General features: G+C 44.1%; 1 protein-coding gene across 2 annotated transcripts in view; it reads right to left on the minus strand.

Moving 5' to 3' along the window:
• Window positions 1-25,319, minus strand: part of colq (collagen-like tail subunit (single strand of homotrimer) of asymmetric acetylcholinesterase) — a 95,368-nt gene that overhangs the window by 33,963 nt on the left and 36,086 nt on the right. For both annotated transcript variants that reach the window (XM_068002687.1, XM_068002679.1), the window contains 8 exons: window positions 24,030-24,074; window positions 23,848-23,874; window positions 22,920-22,991; window positions 20,884-20,946; window positions 15,510-15,536; window positions 14,919-14,963; window positions 14,697-14,732; window positions 3,986-4,066 (listed from right to left, as the gene is read on the minus strand). In XM_068002687.1, coding sequence (XP_067858788.1) covers window positions 3,986-4,066; window positions 14,697-14,732; window positions 14,919-14,963; window positions 15,510-15,536; window positions 20,884-20,946; window positions 22,920-22,991; window positions 23,848-23,874; window positions 24,030-24,074 — 396 coding nt within the window. The remainder of the gene's footprint in view (window positions 1-3,985; window positions 4,067-14,696; window positions 14,733-14,918; window positions 14,964-15,509; window positions 15,537-20,883; window positions 20,947-22,919; window positions 22,992-23,847; window positions 23,875-24,029; window positions 24,075-25,319) is intronic.

Consider the following 25,319-nt stretch of genomic DNA (forward strand, 5'->3'; position numbering starts at 1 on the left):
TCGCTGATGATTGCACAGTGTTCAGTTCCATTCGCAACCCCTCAGATAATGAAACAGTCCGAGCCCGCATGCAGCAAGACCTGGACAACATCCAGGCTTGGGCTGATAAGTGGCAAGTAACATTCGCGCCAGACAAGTGCCAGGCAATGACCATCTCCAACAAGAGAGAGTCTAACCACCTCCCCTTGACATTCAATGGCATTACCATCGCCGAATCCCCCACCATCAACATCCTGGGGGTCACCATTGACCAGAAACTGAACTGGACCAGCCATATAAATACTGTGGCTACAAGAGCAGGTCAGAGGCTGGGTATTCTGCAGCGAGTGACTCACCTCCTGACTCCCCAAAGCCTTTCCACCATCTACAAGGCATAAGTCAGGAGTGTGATGGAATACTCTCCACTCGCCTGGATGAGTGCAGCTCCAACAACACTCAAGAAGCTCGACACCATCCAGGACAAAGCAGCCTGCTTGATTGGCATCCCATCCACCTCCCTAAACATTCACTCCCTTCACCACCGGCGCACAGTGGCTGCAGTGTGTACCATCCACAGGATGCACTGCAGCAACTCGCCAAGGCTTCTTCGACAGCACCTCCCAAACCCGCGAACTCTACCACCTAGAAGGTCAAGAGCAGCAGGTACATGGGAACAACACCACCTGCACGTTCCCCTTCAAGTCACACACCATCCCAACTTGGAAATATATCGCCGTTCCTTCATCGTCGCTGGGTCAAAACCTTGGAACTCCCTTCCTAACAGCACTGTGGGAGAACCGTCACCATACGGACTGCAGCGGTTCAAGAAGGCGGCTCACCACCACCTTCTCAAGGGCAATTAGGGATGGGTAATAAATGCCAGCCTCGCCAGCGATGCCCATATCCCACGAACGAATAAAAAAAAAGCATGGATTTCTAAAAATGTCACAAAATGGTCTTCAGCTGTCCACTGATTGCAAGAATAAGTGGCTAATGATAAAACTTTTGGTCAGTGTTGGGCGAAACAAAAAATTAAAAGGATTGTTCATAAATTACAATTTTAAAACATTTATTTTGTTATAGTCAAGCATACATTTATAAACCCTCCCTCTGCCTGGGTCCACTTTTAAAATGCTTTAATGACCCTATAGTGCAGCAAATGTAAACCACAGTTACAAATTTGGGTCTACCATCGATACTCTCACACGTTCAATGACTCATGTTGCTCCTTTAGCAGACCTTGCACCTATTACTTTCAGGAGTTAACTTGCACTCATCAATATCTACCTTTCCAACAGCCTAACTTTGGGGAATGGTACAATGCATCCCCCATGACAAATGAACCGGCTACCATACCTTTCGCATGTGCCCCTACATTCCCTTCTTGAATCTTTCAATAGGCGAAACTGACTAGGCCAAAGACAAATCAAGACATTGGTTTATTTTTTAGAATACATGTAATTGAACAAATGGCAAAATTCCATTTTTAAAAGTTCCTCCTACAATGGTACCCATAAAAACACAAAGCAACAAAAACATACTCTGCTATCCTGAATTGAGAAGGGAATATTCACTTTTTGTTAAATTTCCTTTTGGGTAAGCTTCCAGCTGGGGAAAAAACAATCTGCTGAATCTAATTCCCAGCTCAGGCCCAGATCTGCCTTCTTGCAGCTTTTGTTGGACCTGACTGACCCTAAACATGGGTTTTTCTCTCCTTTTTGTTAATTCTGAGCTCAGGGAGTGGAATCCTACCAGACTACCCTGGTAACTAGCCATGCTGAGCTCAAATCAATTGGGTAATCTCAATCACGAAAATATGTAAATCACTGAAATGTCCAAACTAACTTTCATTGTCTGAAGCACATTGGATCAAACACCCCTTCTGAATCTTAATATACATCTCCCAGCCCTGCTGGCCTGTGAATTTAACCCCTTGAGAGCAAAGTTTAGCACAATAATTACATATTTAACATATATTATGTCTAGGTCCTCCCATGGTGGCATAGTCAGATATCCCAAAACGTGATAATCACATTGCCTCCTAACTGTGAGTATTGTAAAGACAAAATCTAGTCGCAAAACCCTGAGGCTTAACTCATGAAAGAGGGTGGCCATAATTTTATTTCTGTATCAAATCATGATTTATACCTAGGATTTTAAGATGTGAAATTGCTCTCAGTGAGATTTGTAAATGGGTTTACGCAAAGGAATTTCATATTGATATTGAAAGCATTCATTGTAAACATCAGAGAGCAATGTCACTCCCTAATTCATTATTTATAGCAAGTTGGGTTGCCACATTCAGTCATATATTAACAGCATTATATCTCGCATTAAGATTTCCATTACTCAAACATATATCTGTGCTGTTCTGTGGACACAAACACGTTTCTTACTATTCTGCATCACCAGACTGCTCTGTATGCAATTAATTGTTTTCGGGTTCTCAATTAGCTGTTTGCTGGTGGACCCCTCCAGTATTTAAAAGGCATGAACCCACTCACAGAAACCAAACAATGTACCCAAAGAAATAAGAGCTATCTGGTACCAACCAGCCTTGCTGCCATATATTGAGGATTTGTTTAGTATTTTCATGATTAAGTCTGTGTCAAAGATAAGTGTTATTTGGTGGATGAATTGCGTATGTCATCTTCAATCCTTTATTCTTGTACAGGATAGAGCTTAACCTGTTCTACATGCTTATCCCATCTTTCACACTCTTCCTCCTCCTTGATTCCTCACTAAGTTGAAATCAAGGCTGATCAATGTCTACTCAAATCGTGGCCTCAAAACTCTGGAACTCCTTATCACCCTCAGTCTTCCCTTTTTACTACAACCTACATGATTTTAAAACATCATATAACCACGACTTCCTGATTTATCTGGTCTTCCTTACTACTCTTTTCAAAGTTGGTGATTTCTATACCATGGTCCTTGGCTCTTGATATTTCTCAATAACAAAGCTATGCACGAGAAATGTTTTTCTTGTTAATGGCAAGTATAATTGTGGAGCTCATTTTTATTGTTTCTTTTCCATTTTTTTCTGCTCTTCTGAATTCACTGACACTTGGTGGGGCACAATTCCACAAGCACTAACTGCTTTCCAGTACCTTATCTAAGTGCCCATTATTCATGTGTGAGCCAACACAGTGAGATCTGCATGATTTTTGACTGTAGAATGTGGCACACCCAAGCCTGGTCGTATTCTTGTCCAACTCTGTGGGTAGCACTCATGCCTCTGAGTCAGTTGTGGGTTCAAGTCCGACTCCAGAGACTTAAGCACAAAATCTAGGCTGACACTCCCAATGCAGTACTGTCAGAGGAGCCATCTTTTGGATGAGACATTAAACTGAGGCTCGGTCTGCCCTCTCAGGTGGATGTAAAAGGTACCACAGACACTATTTCGAAGAAGAGCAGGGGAGTTCATCTTGGTGTCCTGGCCAATATTTATCCCACAACTAACATCACTAAAAACAGATGATCTGGTCATTACCTCATTGCTGTTTGAGAGATCTTGTTGTATGCAAATTGGCTGCCGTGTTTCCTGCATTACAACAATGATAACCCTTCAAAAGTGCTTCATTGGCTGTAAAGTGCTTTGGGACATCATGAGGTTGTGAAAGGCACTATATATATGCAAGTTCTTTCTTTAATATCCAAAGACATAGCAGAGGATTCTCATCTCCAGGGTGGACTTCTGTCAGAACAGGACGTCTGCATGTCCCCCTGTATCTCTGACCCATTTTCCTAGGTTGGGTTTATTATGAATGCACACAGGCTACCCGGTGGGATTCCCGGCATCAGGTGGAAATCTGCCAATGTGAGGGATGAAAGTCCCAGCGCTGCTGCAGTGGGGATGCCAGAAGAGCCAAAAGAACTTGATGATATCTGTTTGTATACTGGCATTTGTTAACTACTCACACAACAATGAACCCTGAACCATCATGCAAAATCTAACAGGAAAATAGAAAAGAATATATTAGATAGAAGGGAAAAATACTCTTACAGGTTTTCCTCTCTTTCCAGGTCTACCGACAGGTCCTCTGTGTCCAGGAGCTCCAGATTCTCCCTTTGGACCCATTTCACCCTTTAAGAAAGATATTATTTAAAAAGTTAGGTTCTTGATGAATCATTGTTAGCCTTCACAGTTTTGTATACATTTGTAAAACTCCAATTCTTGTTTGTCCCTTTTACCATAACACTGAAGTAGTCCATAGATTCATATTTTGAGCAGCACTTAAAATCTATGATTTTGAATTTTACATCCATCTTACTGGTAATTTCAAAATCACTAGTACTTAAATAAGTTGCACTGTCCATCACTTGTAAGACAAGCAACTGTACAGTGCAGTGAACAGCTATCATACTGGAGTGATACCACCGAGTACACATCATTGCAGGTCACTCTGAGCTAACTGATAAAATGGGGTGCTACAATTAGTTTCAGTGCCCTGGGGTATGGAGAGGAAAATTGCCAGATACTCTGCTGTGCTTTATTTTTCTGCATTGGCACTAGCTCCGCTTTTCACTCAAGGGCCATAGTGCAAGTTAGAAGCAGTATTTTCCATCCATCCTCACACTTAGTCCTGCAAGTTAACATAATGTGAGATCCATCACTAATAATTAAACAACACATACCAGAGGATGATTTCAAGGCTAAAATATTAGAGTTCAGATGATGGTTATACCTTACTATCTTGGTTTATGATATCAACTGAACACAATGGCTTGTTACCACTCCCATATTCAGTTGACTTTGGACATGGGTATAGCAAACAATCAATTAATTTGGACAAATCTTCAAAATCCAGACCATTGTTGCAGCATTAAATCTTTTGTTTTCAATGCATGTTGCAATTGTATTTAGTGGACAAAAAAGAGCCAACTTTAATCAGAAAGCAGATTACTGTACCTACTGCGTGACTGTACCACCTGCCTGCTGAAATGCGCTCCTGTGCTTGTGAGTGTACTGCATATTGAATACAGATCTGTTGTAGTTGCACTCCAGGACTTGAGGGCATAAACTAGACCGATACTCCAGTGCAGCACCGAGGAGGTGTTCCATTGCAAGGGATGCCGTCCTTTGGATGAGTTATTAAACTAAGGCCTTGTCTACCTGTTCTGGTGGCTTAAATATATATTGAAAGTTCCATAACACTTTCAAGGAAATACATAAAAACAAATAGAAGTTACAACACTGAAACAATCCATTTAGCCCAACCAGTCTGTGTCTAGACAGACTAGATGCAGGGAGGACGTTCCTGATAGCTGGGGAGTCCAGAACCAGGGGTCACAGTCTCAGGATACAGGGTATGCCATTTAGAACTGAGATGAAGAGAAATTTCTTCACTCAGAGGGTGGTGAACCTGTGGAATTCTCTACCACAGAAGGCAGTGGAGGCCAAGTCATTAGATGTATTCAAGAAGGAGATAGATATATTTCTTAATGCTAAAGGGATCAAGGGATATGGGGAAAAAGCGGGAACAGGGTACTGAGTTAGACGATCAGCCAAGATCATTTTGAATGGCGAAGCAGGCCCGAAGGGCCGAATGGCCTACTCTTGCTCTTATTTTCTATGTTTCTATGTGTTGGCATTTACCCTCAATGTGAGCAAATTGTCCTAATAACATTTACCCAACCTGTCCCTTCATCCCTTTTTCCTTCATTCACCTGTTAATTGTTTGATTATATCAATTAGTGTTAATTGTATTCAGGTGATGGGTATCAATTGGGGACTCTATTGTATCCTTTTTATAGGAGAGCTTAGCTGGGGTGTGGTGTTCGTGTGTTAGGGGAATCTCTGTGAATAAAGGCTTGGAAGCAACTGAAGACCAGGCTCAAGTATTCTATCCTTCACCACATGGCGATCCAATGTTAACACCATCCAATCTAATATTGACAGTTTCTGCCTCAACCATTAACCCTGGATGTGAATTGCACAGCCTCACAACTCTCTGTGCAAAGAAATTTGTCTTGCTGTCTGTTCTAAATCTCTTCTAGATCTCTCAGCTACTGGAAACAATCCGCTTCTGACAACGCTGTCCCATTATTTCATAAACTTAATCACTTCTATCACATCACCTGTAATCTGTGTTAAACCCTGCCCCAACCTTCTCCTGCTTGTCACAGGGAGGTTACTATTGAGGCCATGGTCATATCATTCTTTGATACTCCAAAATTTTCCCTACCACAGATGTTAAACTAACTATCTTGTAATTAATCAGATTAGCTCAGTCTCCCTTTTTATAATTGGATACTTCATTGGCCATTCTCCAGTCCTCTGGCTCACACCCACGCTCGATACAGCCATGAAATATAATTACTAGGGCATTGGCAATTTCCTCCTTCACCTCCCTCAGGATTTATCCCATTGGGCCTGATGCTTTGTCTTCCTTTAGCCTAACTAATTTATCTGAAATTTTCCTTTTACCCATCTTTCTCTCAGGCACTTCAAGATTCACCTTCAATATCCTTCTCTTTAATGGACCAATGCGAGGTACTTACTAAATATCTACCATTTTTTGATCATCATTTAAAAATTGACAATCCTCTACTCTCACAGATCCCACATCACTTCAACAACTCTCTTTTTAAAGATGTACTTGTAAAATACTCTACTGTTCATTTTGATGTTTTCTGAAATGTTTTCCTCATACTGCCCCTTAGCTTTCCTTATCCCACTCTAAACCTCTATCCTTATTTTCTCATATTCTCCCAATGTCTTGGACAACATTTCTCCTTCAACTAACATCACCAAAAACAAATTAAATGGTCATTCATATTGCTGTTGTTTATAGAGCTTGGATAAAATGGCTGCCATTTTTGCCTATGTAACAACAGATATTGCAGTTCAAAGTAATTAATTATCCCTTACAATGCTGGACAAAGTACATGAATACAAGAAAAACATATTATCTGATCGGCAATTCCTCCCTCACCTATAGTCTCTAACGTCTATTTCAACCTTTCTCTATCTCTCTCTCTTGTCTCTATGTTCTCAATATTACAACAGTCAGTGTTTCACTGAAATTTCCTGTCTTATTCTTCCTAAACAATAAATATGCCATCCTACATTCCTCTTCCCTCCACCCTCACTGTGCTGAAATCACATCTCCCATTTTAATTCATTCCTTTTCAAAAATTGGTAGAATTTTTTTTTCCTTAAAATGGTGTATATTCTTACCTCCCTTCCTCCCATAAACAGTAGGCATTTAAAACTCAAGCTTTATGTCACCTAACCACTTCAAATTCTCTCTTATTCTTTCAAGCTGCACTACGGACCTTGGTCCATTACCTGTGTTTCTCAATAAAAACTTAACTGTACCAAACCTGTACCAGCATGAGGTGTGTATGTGTATGGAGGGTGGGGGTGGTGGAGAGAGGGACTAGGTATGTATGTGTATGGAGGGTGGGGGTGGTGGAGAGAGGGACTAGGTGTGTATGTGTATGGAGGGTGGGGGTGGTGGAGAGAGGGACTAGGTATGTATGTGTATGGAGGGTGGGGGTGGTGGAGAGAGGGACTAGGTGTGTATGTGTATGGAGGGTGGGGGTGGTGGAGAGAGGGACTAGGTGTGTATGTGTATGGAGGGTGGGGGTGGTGGAGAGAGGGACTAGGTATGTATGTGTATGGAGGGTGGGGGTGGTGGAGAGAGGGACTAGGTATGTATGTGTATGGAGGGTGGGGGTGGTGGAGAGAGGCACTAGGTATGTATGTGTATGGAGGGTGGGGGTGGTGGAGAGAGGCACTAGGTGTGTATGTGTATGGAGGGTGGGGGTGGTGGAGAGAGGCACTAGGTATGTATGTGTATGGAGGGTGGGGGTGGTGGAGAGAGGCACTAGGTGTGTATGTGTATGGAGGGTGGGGGTGGTGGAGAGAGGCACTAGGTGTGTATGTGTATGGAGGGTGGGGGTGGTGGAGAGAGGGACTAGGTATGTATGTGTATGGAGGGTGGGGGTGGTGGAGAGAGGGACTAGGTGTGTATGTGTATGGAGGGTGGGGGTGGTGGAGAGAGGGACTAGGTATGTATGTGTATGGAGGGTGGGGGTGGTGGAGAGAGGGACTAGGTATGTATGTGTATGGAGGGTGGGGGTGGTGGAGAGAGGCACTAGGTATGTATGTGTATGGAGGGTGGGGGTGGTGGAGAGAGGGACTAGGTATGTATGTGTATGGAGGGTGGGGGTGGTGGAGAGAGGGACTAGGTATGTATGTGTATGGAGGGTGGGGGTGGTGGAGAGAGGCACTAGGTATGTATGTGTATGGAGGGTGGGGGTGGTGGAGAGAGGCACTAGGTATGTATGTGTATGGAGGGTGGGGGTGGTGGAGAGAGGCACTAGGTATGTATGTGTATGGAGGGTGGGGGTGGTGGAGAGAGGGACTAGGTATGTATGTGTATGGAGGGTGGGGGTGGTGGAGAGAGGCACTAGGTATGTATGTGTATGGAGGGTGGGGGTGGTGGAGAGAGGCACTAGGTATGTATGTGTATGGAGGGTGGGGGTGGTGGAGAGAGGGACTAGGTATGTATGTGTATGGAGGGTGGGGGTGGTGGAGAGAGGGACTAGGTATGTATGTGTATGGAGGGTGGGGGTGGTGGAGAGAGGCACTAGGTATGTATGTGTATGGAGGGTGGGGGTGGTGGAGAGAGGCACTAGGTGTGTATGTGTATGGAGGGTGGGGGTGGTGGAGAGAGGGACTAGGTATGTATGTGTATGGAGGGTGGGGGTGGTGGAGAGAGGCACTAGGTATGTATGTGTATGGAGGGTGGGGGTGGTGGAGAGAGGGACTAGGTATGTATGTGTATGGAGGGTGGGGGTGGTGGAGAGAGGCACTAGGTATGTATGTGTATGGAGGGTGGGGGTGGTGGAGAGAGGCACTAGGTATGTATGTGTATGGAGGGTGGGGGTGGTGGAGAGAGGCACTAGGTGTGTATGTGTATGGAGGGTGGGGGTGGTGGAGAGAGGGACTAGGTATGTATGTGTATGGAGGGTGGGGGTGGTGGAGAGAGGCACTAGGTATGTATGTGTATGGAGGGTGGGGGTGGTGGAGAGAGGCACTAGGTATGTATGTGTATGGAGGGTGGGGGTGGTGGAGAGAGGCACTAGGTGTGTATGTGTATGGAGGGTGGGGGTGGTGGAGAGAGGGACTAGGTATGTATGTGTATGGAGGGTGGGGGTGGTGGAGAGAGGCACTAGGTATGTATGTGTATGGAGGGTGGGGGTGGTGGAGAGAGGCACTAGGTATGTATGTGTATGGAGGGTGGGGGTGGTGGAGAGAGGCACTAGGTGTGTATGTGTATGGAGGGTGGGGGTGGTGGAGAGAGGGACTAGGTGTGTATGTGTATGGAGGGTGGGGGTGGTGGAGAGAGGGACTAGGTATGTATGTGTATGGAGGGTGGGGGTGGTGGAGAGAGGCACTAGGTGTGTATGTGTATGGAGGGTGGGGGTGGTGGAGAGAGGCACTAGGTATGTATGTGTATGGAGGGTGGGGGTGGTGGAGAGAGGGACTAGGTATGTATGTGTATGGAGGGTGGGGGTGGTGGAGAGAGGGACTAGGTATGTATGTGTATGGAGGGTGGGGGTGGTGGAGAGAGGCACTAGGTGTGTATGTGTATGGAGGGTGGGGGTGGTGGAGAGAGGGACTAGGTATGTATGTGTATGGAGGGTGGGGGTGGTGGAGAGAGGCACTAGGTGTGTATGTGTATGGAGGGTGGGGGTGGTGGAGAGAGGCACTAGGTGTGTATGTGTATGGAGGGTGGGGGTGGTGGAGAGAGGCACTAGGTGTGTATGTGTATGGAGGGTGGGGGTGGTGGAGAGAGGGACTAGGTATGTATGTGTATGGAGGGTGGGGGTGGTGGAGAGAGGGACTAGGTGTGTATGTGTATGGAGGGTGGGGGTGGTGGAGAGAGGGACTAGGTGTGTATGTGTATGGAGGGTGGGGGTGGTGGAGAGAGGCACTAGGTATGTATGTGTATGGAGGGTGGGGGTGGTGGAGAGAGGCACTAGGTGTGTATGTGTATGGAGGGTGGGGGTGGTGGAGAGAGGGACTAGGTATGTATGTGTATGGAGGGTGGGGGTGGTGGAGAGAGGGATTAGGTATGTATGTGTATGGAGGGTGGGGGTGGTGGAGAGAGGCACTAGGTATGTATGTGTATGGAGGGTGGGGGTGGTGGAGAGAGGCACTAGGTGTGTATGTGTATGGAGGGTGGGGGTGGTGGAGAGAGGCACTAGGTATGTATGTGTATGGAGGGTGGGGGTGGTGGAGAGAGGGACTAGGTATGTATGTGTATGGAGGGTGGGGGTGGTGGAGAGAGGCACTAGGTGTGTATGTGTATGGAGGGTGGGGGTGGTGGAGAGAGGGACTAGGTATGTATGTGTATGGAGGGTGGGGGTGGTGGAGAGAGGGACTAGGTATGTATGTGTATGGAGGGTGGGGGTGGTGGAGAGAGGCACTAGGTATGTATGTGTATGGAGGGTGGGGGTGGTGGAGAGAGGCACTAGGTGTGTATGTGTATGGAGGGTGGGGGTGGTGGAGAGAGGGACTAGGTATGTATGTGTATGGAGGGTGGGGGTGGTGGAGAGAGGGACTAGGTGTGTATGTGTATGGAGGGTGGGGGTGGTGGAGAGAGGCACTAGGTGTGTATGTGTATGGAGGGTGGGGGTGGTGGAGAGAGGGACTAGGTGTGTATGTGTATGGAGGGTGGGGGTGGTGGAGAGAGGGACTAGGTGTGTATGTGTATGGAGGGTGGGGGTGGTGGAGAGAGGGACTAGGTATGTATGTGTATGGAGGGTGGGGGTGGTGGAGAGAGGGACTAGGTATGTATGTGTATGGAGGGTGGGGGTGGTGGAGAGAGGGACTAGGTATGTATGTGTATGGAGGGTGGGGGTGGTGGAGAGAGGGACTAGGTATGTATGTGTATGGAGGGTGGGGGTGGTGGAGAGAGGCACTAGGTATGTATGTGTATGGAGGGTGGGGGTGGTGGAGAGAGGGACTAGGTATGTATGTGTATGGAGGGTGGGGGTGGTGGAGAGAGGCACTAGGTGTGTATGTGTATGGAGGGTGGGGGTGGTGGAGAGAGGCACTAGGTATGTATGTGTATGGAGGGTGGGGGTGGTGGAGAGAGGGACTAGGTATGTATGTGTATGGAGGGTGGGGGTGGTGGAGAGAGGGACTAGGTATGTATGTGTATGGAGGGTGGGGGTGGTGGAGAGAGGGACTAGGTGTGTATGTGTATGGAGGGTGGGGGTGGTGGAGAGAGGGACTAGGTATGTATGTGTATGGAGGGTGGGGGTGGTGGAGAGAGGCACTAGGTATGTATGTGTATGGAGGGTGGGGGTGGTGGAGAGAGGCACTAGGTATGTATGTGTATGGAGGGTGGGGGTGGTGGAGAGAGGGACTAGGTGTGTATGTGTATGGAGGGTGGGGGTGGTGGAGAGAGGCACTAGGTGTGTATGTGTATGGAGGGTGGGGGTGGTGGAGAGAGGCACTAGGTATGTATGTGTATGGAGGGTGGGGGTGGTGGAGAGAGGCACTAGGTATGTATGTGTATGGAGGGTGGGGGTGGTGGAGAGAGGCACTAGGTATGTATGTGTATGGAGGGTGGGGGTGGTGGAGAGAGGGACTAGGTATGTATGTGTATGGAGGGTGGGGGTGGTGGAGAGAGGGACTAGGTATGTATGTGTATGGAGGGTGGGGGTGGTGGAGAGAGGCACTAGGTGTGTATGTGTATGGAGGGTGGGGGTGGTGGAGAGAGGGACTAGGTATGTATGTGTATGGAGGGTGGGGGTGGTGGAGAGAGGCACTAGGTATGTATGTGTATGGAGGGTGGGGGTGGTGGAGAGAGGGACTAGGTATGTATGTGTATGGAGGGTGGGGGTGGTGGAGAGAGGGACTAGGTATGTATGTGTATGGAGGGTGGGGGTGGTGGAGAGAGGCACTAGGTGTGTATGTGTATGGAGGGTGGGGGTGGTGGAGAGAGGCACTAGGTATGTATGTGTATGGAGGGTGGGGGTGGTGGAGAGAGGCACTAGGTGTGTATGTGTATGGAGGGTGGGGGTGGTGGAGAGAGGCACTAGGTGTGTATGTGTATGGAGGGTGGGGGTGGTGGAGAGAGGCACTAGGTGTGTATGTGTATGGAGGGTGGGGGTGGTGGAGAGAGGGACTAGGTATGTATGTGTATGGAGGGTGGGGGTGGTGGAGAGAGGGACTAGGTGTGTATGTGTATGGAGGGTGGGGGTGGTGGAGAGAGGCACTAGGTATGTATGTGTATGGAGGGTGGGGGTGGTGGAGAGAGGGACTAGGTGTGTATGTGTATGGAGGGTGGGGGTGGTGGAGAGAGGCACTAGGTGTGTATGTGTATGGAGGGTGGGGGTGGTGGAGAGAGGCACTAGGTGTGTATGTGTATGGAGGGTGGGGGTGGTGGAGAGAGGCACTAGGTGTGTATGTGTATGGAGGGTGGGGGTGGTGGAGAGAGGGACTAGGTATGTATGTGTATGGAGGGTGGGGGTGGTGGAGAGAGGGACTAGGTATGTATGTGTATGGAGGGTGGGGGTGGTGGAGAGAGGGACTAGGTATGTATGTGTATGGAGGGTGGGGGTGGTGGAGAGAGGCACTAGGTATGTATGTGTATGGAGGGTGGGGGTGGTGGAGAGAGGCACTAGGTGTGTATGTGTATGGAGGGTGGGGGTGGTGGAGAGAGGCACTAGGTGTGTATGTGTATGGAGGGTGGGGGTGGTGGAGAGAGGCACTAGGTGTGTATGTGTATGGAGGGTGGGGGTGGTGGAGAGAGGCACTAGGTGTGTATGTGTATGGAGGGTGGGGGTGGTGGAGAGAGGGACTAGGTGTGTATGTGTATGGAGGGTGGGGGTGGTGGAGAGAGGGACTAGGTATGTATGTGTATGGAGGGTGGGGGTGGTGGAGAGAGGCACTAGGTATGTATGTGTATGGAGGGTGGGGGTGGTGGAGAGAGGGACTAGGTATGTATGTGTATGGAGGGTGGGGGTGGTGGAGAGAGGGACTAGGTATGTATGTGTATGGAGGGTAGGAATGGGGGGGGGGGTAAGAGTCACTAGGTGTGTATGTGTATGAAGGGTGGGTTGGGGGCAGAGGGGGAGGAGGGGGAGATTTTAACATTTAAATCACCATCGTGTGCCAACTAAAGCCTTTCATTGCCGAGAAGGTACAGGAGACACCCACAGGTGTCTATTAAGGCATAAGCTTAGAAATGGCTATTTCAATACTGTTGAGGGGTTAACTGAACTTTGCTTAATTTTCTGAGAGCTACCAATCTTGATAGTTAATTCCCCATTTTACTTTTTTCCTGGAGCAACACTAAAATGCCCACACAGCAGGCCATCTAATAAAGCAGAATCAATAATCTAGACTATCTGCATGAACTTCAATAATGAGCCATTTGAACAGCTGCAATTGTGCTGGAAGCCAGGGGCAGTTAAGACTCAGCAATATTCATGAAGGATTGATTATTGCAGGTAAAGGAAAACCACGTTTACTGACAAAATGGTGAAAGCTCTGCAGGAAGGAATTAGGGAGAAGAAGAACACACTTTGTGGGTTTGATGGGCACCCGGCTTACTAAGAAGCACCAAGTGTCTGGTGCAGCTGGCATAGGAGGAAGGAGGTAAAAGAATAAACGCTGTGTCCAGGAAAATATATCAGGCCTGAAGAAATCTGCTAAGGTGGTTACACATCACAAGCACCTGCCACAAGTAGATATGCAAGAAAATCATCTCTGCCAGCATTTTAATCCTTTCATCCTCGAAGAGATGAAGCAGTAAGAGGAGGTTGCCCAGATGCAGTACTGGCACAATAGTACCTGGGCATAGAATACTTTGCATGAATGGAGAAACTTAGATATAGAGTATAGTTACAATTAGGAAGGATATATGGCAACCTGTGTGCACAGCAATAATTTTAAGGGCCTTCACACAAGGAATATATATCTTTAATTTATAGCATGCAGTATGCCCCTGACGCTGTGGAGACCTATAACATTGTCACTGCTCTATGTGCAATATATTCACACAATATTTTCACTTGCAAGGTGGCCCTTGCTGCTGTGAACATACAGGAGGTGGCCCCTGCACAATTCAGATTCTTGTCTACTCTTCACATCATTGGCTGGAACAGCATTAAAAGAGTGAGGGATGATGAAGCCAGTTTCATATGGGGACCAGCAATGCACCGCACATGCAAGTTATTAACTTGCAAAATGATCACTTTCTACGCCAATTATTATTACGCTGGCAATAATAAACTCAATTACCCTAACAAAAATAACACATAGAAGCATGTCCTCTGACCTGCAATTTGGCAACTTTCATTAAATAGGTGGTAACTGTGCGATATACAGCACCCCAAAATTACTGCACTATAACACAGGCATGACAACTAATGCTGACAGTCATTTTCAGTCTATAAAGTAGGCTACTATTATTATTTAAAATTACTCATTCTCATTGTCTTCTGTACTGGGTAGTAAATAGTCAGGCTGAGAAAACATTGGATTCATTGTATTCTCCTTTTACTTTATTCATTTTCTACTTCCAATTGTCACTTTTCCTATTTTCAATCTTATCTCTATCACCTTCTCCGTCTTTGATTTCTTGCGGTTGCTCTATTGGCAGGATATGATGCATTGAGCCAATTATAACCAGCTTTAACTCTTCTATTTTTAATGTAATATGTAAATCATGATAGGAACTCACTTTCTGTCCCAGCATTCCAGGAAGACCCATGACACCCTGAAATTTAAAGAGAGATTCTGGGGATCAGACATCTTGTCAGAGAAGCTTTTCGCATTTACTGTTCTATTTCTCAAGTCACAATACATTCCATACTGTATAACGTCAGCATAACAAAATAGGACAAATAATAAATATAATATATGCCATAATCTACACTACAGACTATATGACAATGGCTCTTACCATTTCTCCTTTGATTCCTTGTTGACCCCTTTCACCTATTATCCCCTGCAAAAAGCACATTTTGTTAGAATGCATTATTTTTAAAATTGTTAGCCTGTCCTTTGCAGAGAACAAATAAATATAATTAGAAATAATATTTGAATGTGATGAACAATTATTTTTTTTCATTTTCCTCCGTGGTTTTCTCTCCGCCTGTCCAGAAGGTGCTGGTACAGTTACCCTAGAGGATGCACTGGGCATTCTCCAAAACAGCCATTATATATGCTTGAGCCGACTTGGTGAGTGTTAACAGGCTATTTGATCCTGTTCTAACCTGACATCCACTTCCAGGTAGTTGGATAACAATCAGGACTAAAAACCCAAATCAATCATCCCGTCCTTAATACAGGGACATTGAAGCCAATAGTAGCAGCCTGCTCATGCCATAGCAGAAATCAGCACAGACCAGGGATTGAACCTGGCACCTTCCTGCTCTGATTGATTCAGCTACTCTCTGTCTTAACCCCATTGAGCCATTGGGAAGTTGAAGGTAGATTTCAAAAATAAGGTATTATAAAAGATTAGTTAATGTCTTTTTAATGATTTACTGACCTTTTCACCTTTTTGTCCAATTAAACCCTAGAAAAAAAAATGAATAAAAATGCAATTAATTATCTCTTATCTTCAGTCAAGGGATTAACATTCCTCTATAATATGGACACGAATCATTATAATTTCTTATGGTTCCTTTCTCCCAATGTGCATTGATATGCACAGTCAGATTTTCCCGATACCCTTACCTAAAAAAAATCTATCAATCTCAGTCTTGAAAATTTCAATTGAACCAGCATCCACAGCATTTTGGGGGAGAGTTTTCCAGATTTCCGTTTGTGTGAAGAAATGCTTCTTGATTTCACTCCTAGCTCTAATTTTAAGATTATGCTCTTTTGTTCTGAGTTCTTCCACCAGAGAAAATCATTTCTCTGTATCGAATCCTTTTATCATTTTAAACACCTTGATTAGATCATCTCTTAACCTTCTAAACTCAAGGGAATGCAAATTACATTTATGCAATCAGTCGTCATAAGTTAATGTTTAATTCCTGGTATCATTCTGGTGAATCTATGCTGTACCCCTTCCAAGGCCGATAAATCATTCCTGAGGTTTGGTGACCAAAACTGGACGCAGTACTCCAGATGGAGTTTGACCAAGGCTCCATACAACTGAAGCATCACTTCCTCACTTTTGTATTCCAACCCCCTTGAGATAAAGGCCAATATTTAATTAGCCATTTTGATTACTTTCTGTCCCTGTGTGATTTGTGTACATGGACACCTAAATCCCTTTGCTCCTCCACAGCTCCTAGTCTCTCACCATTAAGAAAATATTTTGATTTGTCTTTCTTGGGTCCAGAACCTTACTTTTCCCCACACTGAACTCCATCTGCCATAGTTTGCCTACTCACTTAATCTGTCTAAAGGCATGACGGTGGATAGGCAATGGCTAACATTTAAGGAACGAATGCATGAATTGCAACAATTATATATTCCTTTCTGGCGCAAAAACACAAAAGGAAATGTGGCCTAACCATGGCTAACAAAAGAAATTAAGGATAGTATTAGATCCTAAGAGGAGTCATATAAAGTTGCCAGAAAAAGTAGCAAGCCTGAGGATTGGGAGCAGTTTAGAATTCAGCACAAAAGGACCAAGAGATTGATTAAAATGGGAAAAATAGAGTATGAGAGTAAACTTGCAAGGAACATAAAAGTGGACAGTAAAAGCTTCTACAAGTATGTAAAAAGAAAAAGATTAGTGAAGACAAATGTAGGTCCCTTACAGTCAGAAACGGGAGAATTTATAATGGGGAACAAGGAAATGGCAGAGTAATTAAACAAATACTTTGGTTCTGTCTTCACAGAAGAGGATACAAATAACTTCCCAGAAATGGCAGGGAACCAAGGGACTAGTGAGAAGGAGGAATAAAAGGAAATTAGTAATAGTAAAAAAAAGTGCAGAAGAAATTAGTGGGACTGAAAGCCGATAAATCCCCAGGACCTGATAATCTGCATCCCAGAGTACTAAAAGAGGTAGCCATGGAAATAGTGGATGCATTAGTTGTCATCTTCCAAAAGTCTATAGATTATGCAACAGTTCCTGCAGATTGGAGGGTGGCAAATGTAACCCCACTATTTAAAAAAGGAGGGAGAGAGAAAACAGGGAACTACAGACCAGTTAGCCTAACATCAGTAGAAGGGAAAACGCTAGAGTCTATTATGAAGGATGTGATAACAGGACACCTAGAAAATATCAACTGGATTAGACAAAGTCAACATGGATTTATGAAAGGGAAATCATGTTTGACAAACCTACTGGAGTTTTTTGAGGATGTAACTGGTAGAATAGATAAGGGATGTGGTTTATTTAGATTTTCAGAAGGCCTTTGACAAAGTCCCACATAAGAGGTTAGCGTGCAAGATTAAAGCAGATGGGATTGGGGATAATATACTGGCATGGATTGAAAATTGCTTAACAGAGAGTAGGAATAAATGGATCTTTTTCAGGGTGGCAGGCAGTGACTAGTGGGGTACCGCAGGGATCAGTACTTGGGCCCCAGCTATTCACAATATATATCAATGATTTGGATGAGGGATCCAAATGTAATATTTCCAAGTTTGCTGATGACACAAAACTAGGTGGGATCGTGAGTTGTGAGGAGAATGCAAAGAAGCTTCAAGGCGATTTAGACAAGTTGATTGAGTGGGCAAATACATGGCAGATGCAGTATAATGTGGATAAATGTGACATTATCCACTTCGGAAGGAAAAGCAGAAAGGCACAGTATTATTTAAATGGTGACAGTTTGGGGAATGTTGATGTACAAAGGGACCTGGGTGTCCTTGTACACCAGTCACTGAAAGCAAACATGCAAGTGCAGCAAGCAGTTAGGAAGGCAAATGGTAGGTTGGCCTTCATTGCAAGAGGATTTGAGTACAGGAGCAAGGATGTCTTACTGCAGTTATACAGGGCCTTGGAGAGACCACACCTGGAGTATTGTGTGCAGTTTTGGTCTCGTTACCTGAGAAAGGATATACTTGCCATAGAGGGAGTGCAGCGAAGGTTCACCAGACTGATTCCTGGGATGGCAGGACTGTCATATGAGGAGAGATTGGGTCGACTCGGACTGTATTCACTCGAGTTTAGAAGAATGAGAGGGGATCTCATTGAAATATACAAAATTCTGACAGGGCTGGACAGACTGGATGCAGGGAGGATGTTTACCCTGGCTGGGGGGTCCAGAACGAGGGGTCACAGTCTCAGGATATAGGGTAGGACACTTAGGACTAAGATGAGGATAAATTTCTTCACTCAGAGGGTGGTGAACCTGTGGAATTCTTGACCACAGAAGGTTGTGGAGGCCAAGTCACTGAATATATTTAAGAAGGAGCTAGATAGATTTCTAGACACAAATGGCATCAAGGGGTATGGGGAGAGAGCGGGAATAATGGTGTTGAGATAGAGGATCAGCCATGATTATATTGAATGGTGGAGCAGGCTCGAAGGGCCGAGTGGCCTACTCCTGGCCTGCTATTGTCTACGTTTCTATGTCTATGTCCATTTGCAATTTCCTGCTCCCATCGACACAATTTACTGTGCCTATTAACTTAGTGTCATCTGCAAACATGGATATACAACTCTCTATTCCTTCATCCAAGTCATAAATATATAATGGTGAAAAGCTCAGGCCCCAGTACAGATCCCTGGGGAATACCACTTGTCACATCCCACCAATCAGAGATTGTTCCCTTTATCCCTACTGTCTGCCTCGTACCCTCCCAATTATCAACCCATGTCACGAGGTTACCTCCAATTCTGTGCATGTTGATCTTTGCTAATAATCTCTTACCAAATGTCTTGTACAAGGAAGTGATTAAACAATCAAGTGTAATTTGTTAGTGATGGTGAAATACTTTCACAATCCTTGGAAAATCATATTCATTTCATAAATGAATGAGATTATTTTCTCTTCAGATTTTGAAAATACTAATATAACCTACAAATAGAGTAATGCAGATTGATAGTTTATAAATCAGCAGTAATGATGTTACAGGACAGAACTTTACCCCGCTGAGTGAAAATTCCAGCCGCACTCGTAAATCCTCTTGTATGAGCCTCATTGTGTTTCAAGGACACGGAGCACACTGACAATTGGCATCTGCACTGACGGCCACTGGTAGCACAAAAATGGACTAAAACCAAAATACCCAACCCCTTCCCCCACATGTTAAATTGAAACTGTATGTTATAAATGGTAAGACATCAGGGAGTCATTTGAAAACTGTAAGCCAATCTCAGGGTTCAGGTTTTGGTCATAGACGACTTGAATATCTCTCTCACAATTCATGACGTCATCTGAACTCCATGATTGGATTACAGCCATGTGATCACTCCTAAGTACTTTTGAAAAATATTAATTATTTTTAATAATTCTTTACACGCCTAGATTAGCTTTATAATATTTTGAGACCAAATGATGTCTCCCTTATAATCCTAGACTGTCAATTGTGACAATAACAAAGATGTTTTTGGCTGATTACAAAGCCATTGTTTGGTCTCATCAAGGATGTGACTTTTAGTTGTTCCTATTAGATGCAATAGCTGTGCTCTGACCAATCCAATCTACAATTCCTGTGTAGTTGTGACGACACATTTTAATCAGCGTGCATCTGTTTTTGCATATACATTACAAAAACAACTTGATCTCCATTTTGACTGTAGGAACAAGCTGCCTTTTTCCATTGAGAGTGCACTATAGATAGCTTTCCGCAGCATGTAGATGCCATTCAGATGCGTTACAAGTAAATTTAGTGAGAGCTGCTATACCTGTCTCAAAAGAACAGCTGATTGTTGCTGTACATCAGCTTCACTGGCTCTGACTAAATGGCACATTAGTTGCAATATATAGAGTAAACTTCATTCCTCGATGAGTTATATAGGGATCTGACAAGACTTTCAGTAAGTCTGTTGAGGGCCTGGCAAAAATACAACAGTATAATAGGCAACTGGGGAAATGCCCTAGAGTGTTTTGATCATTCGTGCATGTTCAAGCCCAAATCTAAGAGGTACTCATGTCATATCACCTATCTCTCAGCTATTTTCATGGAAAGCAGATTTTCTGTCTTCATGGATCTTGCGTCTTAAACATTGACGAGTCTTGTTTCATGGACTAAAGAACTGAGCAGAGAGCTTGAAATTAAAGCAACTAAATTAGGTTGGCGTTAGGTGCGAAGTATTAGGTTTGCTCTAGTCCCTATTCTAATGTCAGATTATTCTGTGATTTGAGTACATAACGTATGCAGTCTTCAATGCAATACTGAGGGAATGTTGCATTGTCAAAGATGCTGTCCTTTGAATGAGATTTTAAGCCTGTTCCAGTGGTTGATGGTAAAAATGTTAACAATCACATGGCACTATTTGAAGAGCCGGGAGATCCCTTAGTGTCCTGGCCAACATTCCTCCCTTAAGCAACACCCAACATCAAATTAACTGATTGTGCAATTAGCGGGATCTTGGAATGCACAAATGGATGTTCCATTTATGTATGTAACATCAGTCAGTGCAGTTCAAAGTAATTTTTCCCAGAGATGTGATAAGGTGATATATAAATGCGTCATTCTTTCTTTTGTTCTGATAGTATAAGATACAAGCTTATTTTGTGTGTATAAAGACACACTCTGGTTCATAGGGAGCAAGGGCTTGCCAACGGGAGTGGTCTTTGGCATTGAAAATGAGAGAAATATCTGAGTAATAATCACATAGGCAACATCTCACCTGACATCAAAATGAAGCTAATGTGTCTGATCCTGTACAACCACATTTAGTTCCAAAATGTTGCAGGCTCTGGAGGCACTTGCTTTCTTTCAATTACTGGATACTATGCTAAGCATTTCTGGTATTAAGAGAAATACAGGAAGTGGAAATTACAAACCTTAGGGCCCATTGGTCCTCTTGCACCTGGCAATCCCATTAATCCTAGATCACCCATTTCACCCTTAAAGTAGGAAGCAGAAATGAGTCATTATAGTTAGCACTAACTATTTGCATTGTAATGGCACAAACAGAGCCCGGACAACAGTTCAAGATGACAGCATGTGGCAAGCCAGATATTACTAGGTTCTAAGCTCGGAATGTCACAAATATCACTGAGTGCAACAAAATAATTATCTGCAATTCCATATAAATGATTTTTCCTTTGGAACAATGAAAGGGACAGTGTCTTTAGGGAAAAGTAATTGACAAACATTTTCTTATTTGTTTTCAAGCACAGTGTGTAATTATGTAAGCAGCAATGAAACACTTAGGGATAAATTTTCATGGGGGTGATTTTAAACCCCAAGAACGGGTGGGTTGGGGTTTAAAATTGGGAATGCAAAGTTGGAAAATTTTGCGGTTGTGAGCCAAAATAACAACTATTTTCAACTCCCACCACCCCCAACCCACCCGTTCTTGGGGTTTAAAATCATCCCCCATGTGTCTGATTCCATGGGGTGGGATATGGACATTACGAGCCCACCGCTTGCCCAATGGAATCAATAAGTGGCTCAACCAATTTTTGTAGCCGGGCCTCATTACAATAATTTTGGAGAGCTGGCAGTGCTGAATGAGCGCTGACACACAGCGCACTGATCGCAGCATGGGGGTGGGAACGCAGCAGCTCCTCCGCACCACTGAGATGGAAGCGGGATCTTAAAGGGGAAGAGGCAATCCCGGGAAGGAAACAGGTTTTTGTGAGGCCAGGTGGATTATTCATGCTCCTCCTGGCCCCACAAGACTCAATGTCACAGTGGTTTTTTAGTGTTTACGGAGCGCCTGCAGCAGTCCCTTTAACGATTGCTGGTTAGGCTGTTCTACACCCAGTTCCAATGGTACCTGACATGGGGGTCCTATGTATGTCACAGGACCCAATTTGCATATCTTAATGAAGTACTTGCTTGAAAGGGGCGGGTGCCCTGGCCACCTATTATCAAGACTGGATGGAAATGGCAGTGGGAACTGGGTTGTAAGCAGTGCACTGCCATTTTTCCTGCATTATCACCCTGTTCCCATCTGAAAATGGGGAGGAAATTCAGCCCCATTGTATCAGTTGTTCGTGATCTTTTGATACACAGTTCTGCTGGCTCATCTGCCTCGACCTAAATAACAAAAGGTGTGCCGAAACATTTTTTCCGCAAATATAATGCCCATTTAAAGCAATCTCCCTAAAATATGTTTGGAAACAATAGTGCTGCATTTTATCTGACATTTGTTTTATAATAGTTAATAAATGGTTTGCTTATTGGTCATGCAATTTCTCCCCTCCCCCAACAAATGTAAATTATCATGCCACTGTTTGATGATTAGCATTGCTACTCTATCAGGTAGATGATTGTACACCAGGGACTCAATCACCCTCTGCACTCACCACACCACAGTAAGAAAAATAGCAACAATATTTGTTCAGAATACAGTGCACATTACCTGCAACAACAAATAGCTGCCACTGATTCAATCCCACGCTGTCATGGTTTATGATGTTATCAAACCCTTTGGATTGAATTACAGTTTTATAAACCACCTATTGTCTATAGGTCAATATTTAAGAGACAGCATGAATTTGAAAAGTGGCATTGCAGTTGTATTACACTGCCTCTGAAAATAAAGAGGTCACAGCCACTGAAAAGGTCACTAACTGAACAGTAAACTTGAAAAAGGTTCCCACACAGTCCAAATTTAAATTTTATTTTTAAACTTTTCCATGTCAGCTATTTGCTAAAATGTAAAAGTGATTGGAGTTGGTCATATTGGCTAAACAATTTTTATTGTTATTGTCCAGTACACTAATTAGTTTCTAGGATTAACCAGGTTGGTAACTTGATCTCAACATTTTGTCTGGCATTCCTAAATTTGAAACCATTGGACCTGATTAAGAGGAAGGCAGTCTACCTCTGTGTGGAGTGCATCTACATGAATCCAGGAAGTCCTTACCTTAGGCCCAATTGGTCCTGGCGATCCAGCTGGCCCTGGCATTCCATGGGGGCCAGATAAACCTGCTCTACCCTTCAAAATAAATATCAAAGAAATCGTGAGATTTCTATATTTGAAAAAAAGTCATGAAAGCAATCACATCAAAAGCTTTGAGATCACACCTTCTGCTTTGAATAAATAACTATCAACAGATAATAGTTGACCCTACCAATGTGTGTGTTTACAGGCAATACACCATACTACTATTTTTAAAAGAAGTGCAATACCACTATAGACTCAGTGTTTTGTCTCCATTTGCTGTGAAGCTGAATGCTGAATTATATTGCTCATTCACTAAAGCACAAGTCAGAAGATGTCATGATAAAACTGTACAATGCTCTGCTGGACTGCAGCTTGAATACTATATCCTGTTTTGGTCATTGAGACACAGGGAAGTCATTCAAACTCAGAAAAAAGCCACAAGACTGGCCCATAGACTGATCCTATGGGCATTTTTAAAGAGGTAATTGATCCCTGGGATCGATTATCTTTTCTTAGTGCAGTCTTGAGGCCTTTATTAAACCCTGAAGAGAACTCTCACCAGCTCTCTGCTCACTTGACTCACCCGCTTCACACTGACCAGAATTTCAGGGGCGTTTTACTGATTACAATTTTTATTCAAAGAGTTAACAATCAAAATAATGCCCTAAATGTAACTGATTCTCAAAATAAGGGTTATAAGGAAAATTAAAAAGGAGCAATATCAATAATTGAGAGTCCTGGGTACCGCACTTTATTTTATAATGTAGGAGGCGGATGGGGGAGTAACTTTAGTATCGTTAGGTGATATCAGCAGTGCAATATCGAGTATATTTTATGTCAGATCATTTTTAAACTCCATTGGTAGAAGCTGATGAAAAGTATTGTTGTCAGCCTTGGCCTTACTTACTTTTCTTCCTGGCCTTCCGATTTCTCCCTGAAAGGGGCAGAAACAGAATCGGTTGATACCTGTTTCTTGCTCTGAGTTTGCAAAGTAATGACTGTAATTAGGCTTTGTCAGTTACAGTATAAACACTGGAATTACTGAACATAGCAAAGTCAGACTGGAAAACCACACACAAACATACTTACATTCTCTCCTTTTGGTCCCGTAATCCCTTGAATTCCTTGTGGACCCTGTAGGTAAAAAAGTCATTATTTCAGTTTCAGAAATTCCTAGAAAAAAAGGTAAATGTCAAACGTCAAATACAACTACTGTGTGCTCAACCTTTCTGGACAATTGATTTCACTTAATTAAATAGCTTAGTAACTATATCAGCAGCTAATTTTTTTACCAGAAAGGAATATGAACTGATAGGAGTGTGAAGACCTACATTTTGTGACAACTGAATATAGCAATGGACTAGTAATAGGGTCAGGTTTATTGTTCTTAATGGTGCCAACATTTTGGGAATCCTGATCTGCAGCAGAGCGGAACACTCATCCTGCCCATGCAGCCCGGTGTAGATCCCGTCGTCCCTAATTCTGGGGATGGGGATCATTTGCATGATCGAGTCGGACAGCCTGCGTCTGTATAAGCACATCAGAAGGAGCTGCCTCGATAGAGGGCATGGAATTAAGAGTGATGCCATGCCACTTCAAGGGCAGTCCTGAGGCCCAGAAAGAGTTGAAGACAAACATCTCTTAAATTAGTAAAACACTCCTAAGGGATCCTATGGACATTTTTAAAGAGGTAATTGATCCCACCCCCGCCTCTCTTCCTAGTGCAGTCTTGAGGCCTTTATTAGGCCCTGAACAGAACTCTCACCAGCTCTCTGCTCACTTGACTCGCCCACTTCCCACTGTCCGGAATTTCAGGAGCTTCTTACACGGGGCAAAATCCCAATGGAACTGGGTTCTGCTTCAAATCCAGCCCCCGTCCGGCAATGGACCCTCTCTGGCCTCTGAAATTTTGGGGCCAATGTGAATATCTTGGTGTTTATTCTGTATTAATAACCTACAAATTGCATATCTGTGGGTGGTTTGGGTGGGGTGTTTAAGATTTGCAGCTTTTCCAAGTTATTTTCTGCCTTTTCCACAGTCTTGCCCTCTCATGCAGCATCCACAGGCAAGGGGGCAGTTGGAGTATTTGCTGTCAGCTCTCTGTCAATGCTGTTTTAAAACCAGCTGCTATCGGGTGCGAAAGAACGGCCCAGCGGACTCACTCTCCACTCATTTTTATTCCTTTCTTGTGGGCACACATTCGACTTCCTCCCCTTGGCACTTCCTTACAGCAGTATGGGCGAGTACAGGAATCAAGTACAGTGAGAGGTTAGGGCAATAAACTTGTGTCCACTGTGACAGAGCACGACTGTGCGCCAACATGTTATGTAAATTCACGGTGCTTTTCGTTGTGTAACAAATTAAAATTCCAATACACAG

The sequence above is a fragment of the Heptranchias perlo genome, chromosome 2 (genome assembly GCF_035084215.1).
Source record: "Heptranchias perlo isolate sHepPer1 chromosome 2, sHepPer1.hap1, whole genome shotgun sequence".
Lineage (NCBI taxonomy): Eukaryota > Metazoa > Chordata > Chondrichthyes > Hexanchiformes > Hexanchidae > Heptranchias > Heptranchias perlo.